The 14,565-nt window shown below is 35.1% G+C and overlaps 1 protein-coding gene across 1 annotated transcript in view; it reads right to left on the bottom strand.

The window, feature by feature from the left end:
* Nucleotides 1-14,565, bottom strand: part of NCKAP1 (NCK-associated protein 1) — a 126,088-nt gene that overhangs the window by 42,781 nt on the left and 68,742 nt on the right. The window contains exons 11-16 of the mRNA XM_010859741.1: nucleotides 12,464-12,520; nucleotides 9,747-9,843; nucleotides 9,565-9,671; nucleotides 8,709-8,841; nucleotides 4,805-4,886; nucleotides 3,103-3,161 (exon numbers count right to left, since the gene is read on the bottom strand). Coding sequence (XP_010858043.1) covers nucleotides 3,103-3,161; nucleotides 4,805-4,886; nucleotides 8,709-8,841; nucleotides 9,565-9,671; nucleotides 9,747-9,843; nucleotides 12,464-12,520 — 535 coding nt within the window. The remainder of the gene's footprint in view (nucleotides 1-3,102; nucleotides 3,162-4,804; nucleotides 4,887-8,708; nucleotides 8,842-9,564; nucleotides 9,672-9,746; nucleotides 9,844-12,463; nucleotides 12,521-14,565) is intronic.

The following is a 14,565-nucleotide window of genomic DNA, read 5'->3' as shown; positions in this document are numbered from 1 at the left end:
GAAGTATTCAATAAGGGTTATTTGAAAGTCATCTAAATCTGTAAAATTCTCTGAACATAAATGTTGGTTTAGGAACTCCCACAAACTGAGAGTAAGAGGCTGAAAACAGTTCAAACTTTGTGATGATGACTTTCAAATTTTTTAATGTGTATGTATCCTTTGGCACAGTAATTCTATTTTCAGTCATTTAATAAGCATGACTTACATACTGTTTCGTAAGTTTTTTTTTGAACAAGAAAATGTTAATTTCTAAACTTTATTTTTAACTAGAAGAAAACAATGTATAATATATCTCAAGTATCTCAAGTATTCTTCCCTGATCTCCCACTAATCAGCTCTGCGATTTCAGGGAAGTTACTTAAAACATTACTAATTATCAACTCATATCTATTACAATGGCTATTATAAAAAAGGTAATATATAAAGACAGTTGGTGAAGATGTGGAGAAAAGGAAATCTTGTTTATCAATGGTGGGAACGGAAATGGGTGCAGCCACTGTGGAAAACAGTACAGAGGTTCCTCAAAAACTATGAACAGAACTACCATATGCTCTAGCAATTCCACATCTGGTATTCATCTGAAGAAAAGGAAAACACTAACGCAAAAAGACATCTATATCCCTTTGTTCACTGCAGCATTATTTACAATAGTCACAACATGGAAACTACCCAAGCATCCACTGATGGATGAATGAATAAAAAAATTGTGGGGTACACACACACACACATAACTAGAAATATTATTCAGCCATGAAAAGAGAAGGGAAATCTTGCTATTTGTGACAATATAGATGGGCCTTGAAGGTATTGTGCCTAATGAAAGAAGTCAGAGAAAGGCAAATATCATATGATCTCTCACTTACATGTGGAATCTAAAATGACAAAAACAAACCAAAATGAACAGAAGAAAAATCCAAACTCACATATACAGACAACAGATTGGTGTTTCCCAGAGGCAGGGAGTCAGGGGTAGATGAAATGGGTACAGCAGTCATAAGATACAAACCTCCAGTTACAAAATAAATATATGCATCCTGAAGAGCAAAGTCAAATGGGCCTTAGGAAGCATTACTATGAACAAAGCTAGTGGACCTGATGGAATTCCAGCTGAGCTATTTCAAATCCTAAAAGATGATGCTGTGAAAGTGCTGCACTCAATATGCCAGCAAATTTGGAATACTCAGCAATGGCCACAGGACTGGAAAAGGTCAGTTTTCATTCCAATACCAAAGAGTGTTCAAACTACTGCATAATTGTACTCATTTCACACACTAGCAAGGTCATGCTCAAAATCCTCCAAGCTAGGCTTCAGCAGTACTTAAATCAATGTACAAGCTCGATTTAGAAAAGGCGGAGGAGCCAGAGATCAAAGTGCCAACATCTGTTGGATCACAGAAAAAGCAAGAGTATTCCAGGAAAACATCCACTTCTGCTTTATTGACTATGCCAAAGCCTTTGACTGTGTGGATCACAACAAACTGTGGAAAATTCTTCAAGAGATGGGACTACCAAACCACCTTACCTGCCACCTGAGAAACCTGTATGTAGGTCAAGAAGCAACAGTTAGAACCAGACATGGAACAACAGACTGGTTCCAAATTGGGAAAGGAGTACCTCAAGGCTATACATTGTCACCCTGCTTATTTAACTTATATGCAGACTACATCATGCGAAATGCTAGGCTGGATTGAACCACAAGCTGGAATCAGGATTGCGGGGAGAAATATCAATAACCTCAGAAATGCAGATAACACCAACCTTATGGCAAAAAGCAAAAATGAACTAAAGAGCTTCTTCATGAACATGAATGAGGAGAGTGAAAAAGCTGGCTTAAAATTTAACATTCAATAAACTAAGATCATGGTATCCAGTCCCATCACTTCATGGCAAATAGATAGGGAAACAATGGAAGCAGTGAGGGACATTATTATTTTGGGCTCCAAAATCACTGCAGATGGTGACTGAAGCCATGAAATTAAAAGATGCTTACTCCTTGGAAGAAAAGTTAGACAGCCTATTAAAAAGAAGAGACATTACTTTGTTGACAAAAATCCATCTAGTCAAAGCTATGGTTTTTCCAGTAGTCATGTACAGATGTGATGAGTTGGACCAGAAAGAAGGCTGAGAACTGAAGAATTGACACTTACAATCTGTGCTATTGGAGAAGATTCTTGACAGTCCCTTGGACTGCAAGGAAATCGAACCCAGTCAATGCTAAAGGAAATCAACCCTGAATATTCATTTGAAGGACTTATGCTGAAGCTTCAATACTTTGGCCACCGGATGCAAAGAGCTGACACACTGGAAAAGATCCTGATGCTGGGAAAGATTGAAGGCAGGAGGAAAGGGGGATGACAGAGGATGAGACGGTTGGATGGCATCACCGATTCAATGGACATGAGTTTGAGCAAGCTTTAGGAGATGGTGAAGGACAGGGAAGCCCGGTTTGCTGCAACAGCAAAGTGTTGGACACAACTGAGCAACTGAACAACATGGGCTTCCCTGTTATGATAAAGACACTACCTGCAATGCAGGAGACTGGGGTTCAATTCTTGGGTCAGGAAAATCCCTTGGAAAAGACAATGGCTATCCACTCCAATATTCTTGCCTGGAAAATCCCACGGACAGAGGAGCCTGTTGGACTGCAGTCCATGTCGGGCATAACTGAGTGACTAACACTTTCACTGTCTTTCATGTGATATATAGGATGGTGACTATAATTATAATTAATAACACTGTATTATATATTTGAAAATTGCAAAGCAAGTAAATCTTAAAAATTCTCATCACAAGAAAAAAATAAACTTGTAACTACATATGGTGATGAATATTTACTAGATTTATTGTTGATCGTTTCAAAATACACATATATACTGAAATCATTGCTGCATACCTGAAACTAACATAATATTAAATGTCAATAATATCTCCATTAAAAAAAGTTTTTTCCTTGACGTAGAGACTATGCTAGTTATAACAATACAAAAGAAGTCTTTTCAATAGGTATACAAGGAATATTTTTTCATATTAAGTTATGTTCTCATGTTAACTGAGGTATTCAATAACAAACAGAACGACAATGAAAATTAATGTTATTCTTACCTGTAATCGAAACCAATCTAATCTCATTCCTCTGAAATCAAATACTTCCCCATCTTCAACTACAGTAACAGAAAAAAGATTACAAACCTAATTAATATTTTCCAATAACTTAAATCACACTTTAAAATTTAAGGGCTAGGAGAATTCCACTTCTGGATGTATATACAAAAGAATACACCCATGTTCTTGTGTACACCAATGTTTACAGCAGCATTATTCACAACAGCCAAAAGGCAGAAGTAACTAAAAAGTCCATCAACAGTGGATAAACAAAATATCATATATACACACAATGGTATATTATTCAGCCTGAAAAAGGGAGCAAATATTGTAGCATGGATGTCATGTCATGGATGACATGTTGAGGGAATGCTAAGTGAAATAAGGTAGTGATAGAAAGACAAATATTGTACAATTCACTTATGTGAAGTATCTAGAATAGTCGAACTCATAGAAACAAAGTAGAATAGTGGTTCCAGGGGCTGGGTGAAAGGAAAACGGGGAGTTGTTACTCTATAGCTACATTTTCAATTTCGCGGGATGAGAAGTTCTGAATATTTATTGCACAACTATGTCAATACACTTAACTCTACTGAACTGTACACTTTTAAGTACTTAAATGTAGTTAGAAATGGTAATGTGGTAAATTCTATTTTACGACAATTTAAAAATGATAGCTAAGAGTGAAATAATTCTCATATCCTATAAAGGTGATGAGGCAGCTGTGCTAAGAGAAGGGTAGTGTACAGATTTCTCTCTAAACCCCGTGATTCTCATTTTGCTTACATGTCAACTCAAAAGTACCTAAAACAGAGCATGAGGAATCCTGTGAATAGAAACTTTGGAAAGAGTGCTGAAGTCCCACAAAGTAACTTTATTTTAACCAAATATCATCAGGCACGTTTATAGCAGATTCATTATATAAGTATGTTTAACTTAATTTATCAATTTATAAGTTTATCAAGTTATCAATTTATCAAGTTATAAGTTTATCAATATTAAGTTTGATAAAACAAATTTATTACTCAGAAATTTTGAAGGTTTCTGATAGTTTTTATTTAAAGAATATAAAACTAAAATATCCAGTCTACTGGAATGGAGGAGTATTCAACTAATGGAAAGGCAGTCTATGATATGACACCAACTTTTGAGATTGACAGATCTGAACTTAAGTTCCTATTCTAGAACTTAGTATCTGTTAAAAAGTGTGGGCAAACCATGTTGAATTAAGGTTAACCTTAAGCCTTAAGGCTTAAGTTTCCAAATGTGTTAAAAGTAATTAACAACTTTTTAACATTGATGAAGATTGAATAAGATAATATATATAAAGTGCTTGCCCAGATTAATCATTTCATTGATTACTGTCATAGGTAATGCCTGGACCGTAATATAAACTTTATTATGATATAGGGTGCTCATTTTTCTTTTTTATAATTACAAAATACCTTTTGCCTCAAAAATACCATTTTGCCTCCAGCTGAATATGAAGAAATGTCAAGCTATACTTCTTGTAAATATCACCACACATCCATCTTCGAAACCTTTGCTTCAGAGCAAAGTTAAAACAAAAGAGAAGAGATTAAATATGCTCCAAAGTAGGATAAGTAATACTATAAAAACTAACTGCTAAGTCCTCTCCTCGTTAACAGAATTTGAAAACCTAATGGCAAGAAAATACATTTCAATTTAAAAGACTTATTACCTTGTTTTACACTTAGAGAAGTCATAGTGTTAACAAAAGAGGACATGATGATTGATTCATCTTCAGGGCAAACAGAAAGATTCTGGAAAAAAAAAAGTGATAAAAATAATGATTAAAAACATCTAGTTGGGAAAAAATTCACAGGTCCATCAACTAGTAGGTGGATAAACTGATACATCCATAGTTAGAATTTTTTTAAGCAATAAATAAAACTGGAATGTTTATACATACAGTAACATGGATGAACTCAAAAACATGCTAACTAAAACAAATGAAAAACAAGGATGATTTCATTCACATGAAAAAAAATTTTTTTTCAAGGCAAAAGTGACAAAAAAGCAGACAATGGGTTGTTGAGGATCTAGAGAGGGAATCAACTGCAAACGTGCACAAGAAAATTTTTAAATGTTGGAAATGTTCTTTATCTTGACTGGTGGTGGTGACATGAATGTATACAGCTGTCCAAATTAAAACAGTACACTTAGAACAAGTGATTTTTATCATGTATAAATTTTATCTCAACAAAAGTAGCATCAAAAAAAGCCCTCTGAAAATGGCTTAAAAAGTGAGTATTTAATAAACTGTATCTGAAGTAGATGCTAAATGATAAACTTTTTAAAAAAGTATATGCTTATTAGCTCACAAAAACCATAGTTTTCACAACATTAAGACCTGTACAACCATGTAAATGCACACGGAGTTCTATACTGTACAATTAAAAATAGTTAAAATGACAACTTTAATGTTACATACATCTTTACCACAATTTTAAAATTTAAATTTAAGTTACCATTTTAGCCAATATTACAATGAACTATTTTCACAAGTTATCTTAGTTTTAAATTTAAATCCTAGCAAATGGTTAAAAAACTATGCATGTAAATACTGTACTTGTGGGTGGTAAAAAGCTCAGGCATTTAACACATTTAAACAGTGTTATTTGAATGTGTTATTACACATGTACTCATGAACGGTGCGATACTGATCAAGTCACATAGGGTCTTTTTTCTTCACTATACCTACCCTCAGAGCTGGTAATATACTATGGATAAATGTCCATTATTAATACTAGTATCAGTATTGCTGTTGCTACTATTACTGTATCAGAAAAATAAGAAATTAATTTTCTCAGTTCAGTTCACTCAGTCGTGTCCGACTCTTTGCGACCCCATGAATCACAGCACGCCAGGCCTCCCTGTCCATCACCAACTCCCAGAGTTCACTCAGACTCATGTCCACCGAGTTGGTGATCCCATCCAGCCATCTCATCCTCTGTCGTCTCCTTCTCCTCCTGACCCCAATCCCTGCCAGCATCAGGGTCTTTTCCAATGAGTCAACTCTTTGCATGAGGTGGCCAAAGTACTGGAGTTTCAGATTTAGCATCAGTCCTTCCAATGAACACCCAGGACTGATCTCCTTTACAATGAACTGGTTGGATCTCCTTGCAGTCCAAGGGACTCTCAAGAGTCTTCTCCAACACCACAGTTCAAAACCATCAATTCTTCGGCGCTCAGCTTTCTTCACAGTCCAACTCTCACATCCATACATGACCACTGGAAAAACCATAGCCTTGACTAGACGGACCTTTGTTGGCAAAGTAATATCTCTGCTTTTTAATATAACTAGGTTGGTCATAACTTTCCTTCCAAGGAGTAAGCATCTTTTAATTTCATGGCTGCAATCACCATCTGCAGTGATTTCGGAGCCCAGAAAAATAAAGTCTGATGCTGTTTCCACTGTTTCCCCATCTATTTCCCATGAAGTGATGGGACCAGATGCCATGATCTTAGTTTTCTGAATGTTGAGCTTTAAGCCAACTTTTTCACTCTCTACTTTCACTTTCATCAAGAGGCTTTTTTTTTTCAGTTCCTCTTCACTTTCTGCCATAAGGGTGGTATCATCTGCATAGCTGAGGTTATTGATATTTCTCCTGGCAATCTTGATTCCAGCTTGTGCTTCTTCCAGCCCAGCATTTCTCATGATGTACTCTGCATATAAGTTAAATAAGTAGGGTGACAATATACAGCCTTGACGTACTCCTTTTCCTATTTGGAACCAGTCTGTTGTTCCACATCCAGTTCAAACTGTTGCTTTCTGACCTGCATACAGGTTTCTCAAGAGGCAGGTCAGGTGGTCTGGTATTCCCATCTCTTTCAGAATTTTCCACAGTTTATTCTGATCCACACAGTCAAAGGCTTTGGCATAGTCAATAAAGCAGAAATAGATGTTTTTCTGGAACTCTCTTGCTTTTTCCATGACCCAGCAGATGTTGGCATCTCTGGTTCCTCTGCCTTTTCTAAAATTTTCTAAAATTTTCTCAGTATTGCTAAAATAATATAAGACACAAAAAGACATGGAGTAGCTTAAAATTTTTAATACTTTAACACAATCTATAAAATTAATAAATATCCAGTTAGTCATAGCAAACTTCAAATGCCACAAAGCCAGGAGTTGACTTACTTTTTAGACTGTGACAGCACAGTAGCCTTTGATTTATCTGGTATGTATGCTATGCTAAGTCACTTCAGTCGTGTCCGACTCTGTGCGACTCCATGGACGGCAGCCCACCGGGCTTCCCCGTCCCCAGGGTTCTCCAGGCAAGAACACTGGAGTGGGTTGCCATTTCATTCTCCAATGCATGAAAGTGAAAAGTGAAAGTGAAGTCGCTCAGTCGTGTCCGACTCTTAGCGACCCCATGGACTGCAGCCCACCAGGCCCCTCTGTCCATGGGATTTTCCAGGCAAGAGTACTGGAGTGGGGTGCCATTGCCTTAATAACAATTTTTAAAAAATTAAAAACTGCATTGCTGTCCACCTGAAACTACCACATGTTAACTGGCTATACTGTGATATAAAATAAAAAGTTTTTTAAAAACAACTGCAGCAAAGCAGTAACACTTTGCTTTGGATAAAAGCAGCTTTTCTATTCCTTCTTTTAACAGACATTCTAGAAAGGAAGCGTATGAGCTCCATCTAGTGGATAAAAGAAGAAATAAACTAGGACAGTAAACTGTAAGCTGTTTATAACTGAGGGTAAATAATTACATGAACAGTTTTCTTCCTATTTGCATTTTTAGGTAGGTTTGAAAGAAAATGAGGATTTCAAAGTATGGTTATTTCTGGGGAAAATCAATAGTTTTAGATTCAGTTCACTCATTCAGTTGTTTCTGACACTTTGCGACCCCATGGACTGCAGTACGCCAGGCGTTCCTGTCCATCACCAACTCATGGAGCTTACTCAAATTCATGTCCATTGAGTCGGTGATGCCACCCAACCATCTCATCCTCTGTCGTCCCCTTCTCCTCCTGCCTTCAATTTTTCCCAGCATCAGGGTCTTTTCCAATGAGTCAGTTCTTCGCATCAGGTGGCCAAAGGATTGGAGTTTCAGCTTCAGCATTAGTCCTTCCAATGAATATCAGGACTGATTTCCTTTAGGATGCACTGGCTTGATCTCCTTGCTGTCCAAGGGACTCTCAAGAGTCTTTTGCTCTTTTGCTGTCTCTGACTTTTCATGTGGCCCCCAGTAATTTCTCATCCACACTAAGCCATGGTGATTTTCCTAAATATTAAATCTGATTTATGACTAACCTTCTCTTTTGAAGATCCTCTATAATTTGGTTACTGTACACCTCCACCCACCAAGGTAAAGAATTATTCCCTGCATGTGTTCACTTTAAGCTTTATACACCCTTAAGCATAATGCCCATCACACTGGAATACAACTAAATGTTTTCTTTGCTCTAGATAATGATCCCCTTGGCAAAATATGACCGTGACTTATTTACAGTTGTGACTTCACCATGAGACACAAGATTACTTTTGTAAATGTTTACTGAGCAAATAAATCAACTATTGGAAAGGAGGGAAATAAGAAACAAAAGGGAGAATGCTTTCAGTTTTTTACCTGCACAAGCTCATTGAGGACAACAGCATCAAAGCCAGAAAGGTACTGCACGTAGTATCTCTGCATTACAGGTCCGTATTTCCTTACATGTGCTCTAAGCTCTTCCATATAAAATATTAATTCAGCAATGTGCCTTTTTTATTTAAGAAAAAACATTTCAAAAATTAAATTCACTTACTATCAAGGAAAATATGAATTGCCTTTGATATTGCTACATCAAGTTTTTTCCTTATAAAAAGCATTGTTAAATATTTAGTGTCAACTACTTTCTTTTTTATATTATCTCATATACAAAAAGAAACTATGGAAAGCAAAAAAGCAAGAATAAAAAACTGATAAAGGAAAATACAAAATAAAAATAAAATTAAGACATTTCATAAATGTATCATTAAAAAGTCATAAATAAAAGAACGTTAGAGTATTAGGAAAAAGTAAGATTTTTGTGTATGCTATTATTTCTCTGATTCATTTAACTTCTGTTGAGGGACTGTGGACTAAAATAAGAAAAAATATATTACAAATGACACAGCTGTAACTCTGTTAGGATTATTATTCAAATTTTTGTGTAATAAATAATTCTGAAACATGAATCCTATAGGAAATACTATAGCACAAAAACACACCTCTGCAACAACCTAGAGTTCTAGTGATAAAACATTTCAGCTTTAATTCAAAGCTAAAGTTGACTTTGCATTCTAATTCATATCACCTAACAATGTATTTTAAATATTCCCTCCATTATGACAAACATGAAAAGCCTTCAAGTTTTTCAAAATAATTTTACTTTAGTCCCTAAATTCCATAGCCCATAAAGCAAATATACAAAACATATATTTTTTTAATGTTGCTAACATACTTATCTATAAAGTCATCTGCACTCTTCTTTGGCATGTTATCTGCATGACGAAGTAGCCAGATAATTTCATCACGGGCAAAGGATAATGCCATAAAAACAAAAAGTGCCTGATAAGAAAAAAAAAATTTTTAATTTTAATGTGGCACATTTGTTGTAGCCGAAACAAGAATTAAATCAATTACCTTAGGACCCAGCAAGCCAGGCTGATCAGAGAGGACAGTAGCCAATTCTTTCAGTGCAGACCTTAAAAACTTGCGTCTTTCTCTGTGCATTGAACCACTATAGGAAAAGACAACCACCATTAGAGTTTATCTGTTTCTACTAAACTTATTACTGGCAATTAATTAACATCACTTCAGAGTCAACTTCCAAACTTTTCTTAGGAAACAGAAACCCTTAAAAATATCTTCTATGTGTTTGTCATTAAATGACTCTTCAATCTCGTCTTTATCCTTGCCTTCTTGTGCTGCTATGGTAACTTTTTTCACTTCTACCTCTTAATTAAGATCCTACTCAAACTTCAAGACCAACTCTTCAAAAAGTATTTCCCAATATAGAGATGTCTAATCCTGAAGAATTTCTGCCAGTTAAGTACCATATAGCCTAGAACTCTATAAAATGGACTGTGAAATCCTTAAAAATAAGCACTTTTTTTATTGTATACATTTTTGTCACTCCCATGTAGAATCAATAAATATACCTTAATAAATAAGTGATTATCTATATCCTCATTTATTAAGTATATTGCTATTAAATATATCATTGTTTAGTCACTTAGGCATGTCTGACTCCTTTTGCAACCCTATGGACTTAAAACTGACTAAATCAAAGCTATATTCATTAAGGTACTGGGATGAAATCTATTTGGTGCTATTGTTCAAAAAGAAAGATGAGGAAAGGATAATCATAAATATTCATGTAATGGGTATCTTAAAAATAAAATACAAATTAGAAAAAATTTATTCCCACAAATTAACAACAAAAAAATCAAAGAATATTCCAAATATTCCAACTCCTCATACTGTTCAAAATATAAATCATTCCAAAAAAGTTTTAAACTTTAGATAGTTGCAAAAAAATGACACCCCACAAACAGATGGGGAAAAAATGGAAACAGTGACAGACTTTATTTTCTTGGGCTCCAAAATCACTGCAGTTTGTGAATGAAGCCATGGAATTAAAAGACGCTTGCTCCTTCCAAGAAAAGCTATGACCACCCTAGACAGCATATTATAAAAGCACAGCCATCACTTTGCCAACAGATGTCCGTATAGTCAAAAGTATGGCTTTTTCAGGAATCACGTACGGATATGAGAGTTGGACCATAAAGAAGGCAAAGTGCCGAAGTATCGATGCTTTCAAACTGTGGTGCTGGAGAAGACTCTTGAGAACCCCTTGGACTACAAGGAGATCCAACCAGTCCATCCTAAAGGAAATCAACCCTGAACAGTCATTGGAAGGACTGATGCTGAAGCTCCTATAGTACTTTGACCACTGGATGCTAAGAGCCGACTCAGTGGAAAAGACCCTGATGTTGGCAAAGATTGAGGGCAGGAGCAGAAGAGAGTGACAGAGGATGAGATGGTTGGAAGTCATCATCAACTCAATGGACATGAGTCTGAGCCAACTCCAGGAGATAGTGAAGGACAGGGAAGCCTGGCTGTGCTGCAGTCCACGGGGTAAAAAAAGAGTTGGACACGACCAAGAGACTGAACAACACATCTATTATATGCCAAAATTCTAAGGAAAAGAAATATGCAACACGAGAAATTTAACTCTGACACCACAGATTAATTTTGAAGACACACTAAAATCCAACCTTTACCTATGTGACCTTAGGTTCTAGTTCTCTTAAGCTCCAGACTCTCATCAAGAAACAGGGATGAGGACACCTGACTCAAGATGTATCTTTCATGATATCTAACATACAGTACTTTCACAATGTTAGCATAATTCTAACGACAAGCTTTCTACTTACTGAAAATAATAAGCTCATCTGGTGTAGTATCTAAATAGTAAGTGGGTAATGTTTTGATTATTTTACTATACAGGGTTGCTGCAAGGAGTATTACCATCAAGAGAAGATAGAAACACTATGTTAATGAATGATAAGAATTACTACTATATAAGCACTTTATTTGGGTGAAAAACATGCATGAGGAAATAATAAACTATCAGTTCAGTTCAGTTAGCAATAAATAAAGATGATTTAAATTCCTAATATCTATGTTATAGCCTAAGCCTAAATTCTAAAATTTCTTGTAGTTTTATATTTTCACCTATGACTGTGGTGTTATCTTTTCTCTGCCTTGTAGAAATACTGATGGATCAGACAGTGTTATCTCTACTGTACCTAGACTTACTAAAGAAGATATTCTATACAAGTATACCATGTAACAATTAAATGAATTACCAAATTATTTCTTGAGAAAATTGAAAAGTTGTTCAAACATTTTAAATACACTAATATCTAGTTTAAGTTATCTACATTTTCTAATAAAATATATTTACTAATATTTGGGAAAGGTATGGGATTACATACTTTGAAAAATAAACACCATTGGGGGGAGTGCACATGAAGTAGTACAAAAATCATCATAACTTGCCAAGTATTGGTACCAGAGAATAGGAGCAATAAGAGAAAGGAATGACACCAAAATAAATCCCTCTGTATGGTATTCCTTAAGAGCATGTTAACACTTAAAAAATATTAAAAATCTGTCCATACTAATACCAAGATGACTATATACAGTTATAAACATGTTTCTCATTGATTGAAAGTCCTCTACTTCTACTGCCACATCTCACACACCATTAATCTGCACTCACTTCAGCAAAATAATGCTTTAAGAAAGGAATTCTTGATCAAAAGTTTCACAGATAAGTTAAAACCACTTACGCATGTGACACAGCTGCCTCTTTGCATTCTCTTATGTCATTAATACGCTTATTATACCTATGAGCCAAAAAAAAAAAAAATTGGAAGTTTTGGTCAATAACAGTAAAAACAAGTTAGTCAAATACTAGTCAACTAAAAATGTCTTATTATCAACAAGAAAAACTGGCTCTCAAACTGGAAATACATGGAAGAAGTCTACCCACATCATTTTGAGCACCTTAAGTACCCCATTGGCTCTTCCTAAAATAATACATCTTGTATTACATTAAAATTCAGTAATAAAATTAAATTCACAAAGCAGACTTTTATTTTCTTAAATCTCCAATAGGGACACTAAATTATACTTCTAAAATAATGAACAGTGATTTCCAAAAACTGCAAGTGCTGAAAAAGCTATTACTTCTGGCTTTTTACGCTACCTCATAAGCATAAAAAAATTTCTCAAGGCACATATACTAGGAACAGAAATTTTGTGGTGGTCCAGAAAACTGGAGCAGGGAAGCATTTGATTACTTTAAATTATTTTAAGGGATAGACCTACAGATGATTATTACTCACCATTTTTTTTAAAAAAGCACATTTTTTTTCAAATTAAAAAAACATTTAAAATAGAAGACACTGAATACAAGCATCAAATAGTCTAAAGGTGCCATCTATAAAATAAACTCTAATAAATATATGCTAATTTCCTGGCTACTAAATACATAAAAATTCAAAATTCCTAAAATGTTAAAGAAAAATTATCTTCCTAACCACTTATACCAAGAACTTCAATTTCTAAATTAAGTATGCTAAGATTTGTGTATTCTTTAAGCAAATGCCATAATTCTGTAACCACTGACCTGTATAAATTATGAGTTTTCATACTTATGGTCTGACTTGTTAATTACTATAATTCACATTTTAAATTGGATCACTCATTCACGATTTAAAAAAAAATTAAAACTTTTCAACTTTAAATACAGAAATTCTTAAATGGTAAATTTAACACAGAAAAAGCACAGCAAAGGAATTTCAAGAGGTCCAGTGGTTAGTACTTGGTGCTTTCACTGTGGTGGGTCTCAGTTCAATCCCCGGTCTAGGAACTAAGATCCCACAAGTCACGTGGAGTGGCCAGGAAAAAAAAAAAAAGGTATAATGAAAAGACAATTGGTTTCATGAAGCCATTAAACTTATCTGTACCATATATACCTTAGGCTCACTCAATATTCAGAAACTCTCTGGTTCTAAGTGTTTACATATATTTAAATATAATTCCCCAGAGAGGATGTCAATACGCTAAGACAGAAGTTTCAGGATTTTTGTTCTGAATCACTTTGAAAATGACAAAGCTCACAACTAGGATATTTCCAGGTACTCCACCATCTAAAATAAAAAGTAAACTAAGAGCTGAAAAATACAGAGGGTACTGTTTCTCACACTATGGCTGAGAGCCTACCTGCATGAGAATGTCAGAATCCCTTATGGCGACAGAAATCAAAACAGAGACCACCTGTGTAGGCTAGGGGAAAATGGACCAGGGGCAGCAGTACTGACCAGAAAGAGGCACAGAAGAATTTTCTGGGGACAATGGAAATATTCTGTATCTTGATCTAAGGGGTCACCAGCAGTATTCGTACACAAAATTATTGAGTTGTTCATTTAAAATTTATGCATTTTTCTGTCTGTAAATTTACCTCAATAAACTACTGGGGGGAGGCGGTGGGAGAAAAGGGCAGATTTCTTTACCTCTCCAAAATATAGATACAGGGGATTTAGGAGGTTAGGGGTGATGCCCAGGAACCTGGATTTTAATTCACATCCCAGGGTACTTCATATGCATACTAAAATCTGAGATGGTATACTGGCTTACACTGTCAGTACTAGACATATCTTTACATTTTAATAACTAATAGATTTTTTAAAATCTGAATTTCATTTAGGACATTATTGAATCAGATATGAAATAAATGTAGGGGAATTTCACTTCCATGAAGCTGACAAACCCAACCCAATTATTCAATATTTTTAGGTCCAATAGATCCCAAGATATTTTAGATACTCCTAATTTCAAAAGATTTTATAAAGGCTACCAAGTGTGAGTTCAACTTGTTTTTATATAC

The sequence above is a fragment of the Bison bison genome, unplaced genomic scaffold (assembly GCF_000754665.1).
Source record: "Bison bison bison isolate TAMUID 2011002044 unplaced genomic scaffold, Bison_UMD1.0 scf7180017864459, whole genome shotgun sequence".
Classification (NCBI taxonomy): domain Eukaryota; kingdom Metazoa; phylum Chordata; class Mammalia; order Artiodactyla; family Bovidae; genus Bison; species Bison bison.
The sequence above is the reverse complement of the archived record's forward strand: the minus strand, read 5'-3'. Positions and strand labels throughout refer to the sequence as shown.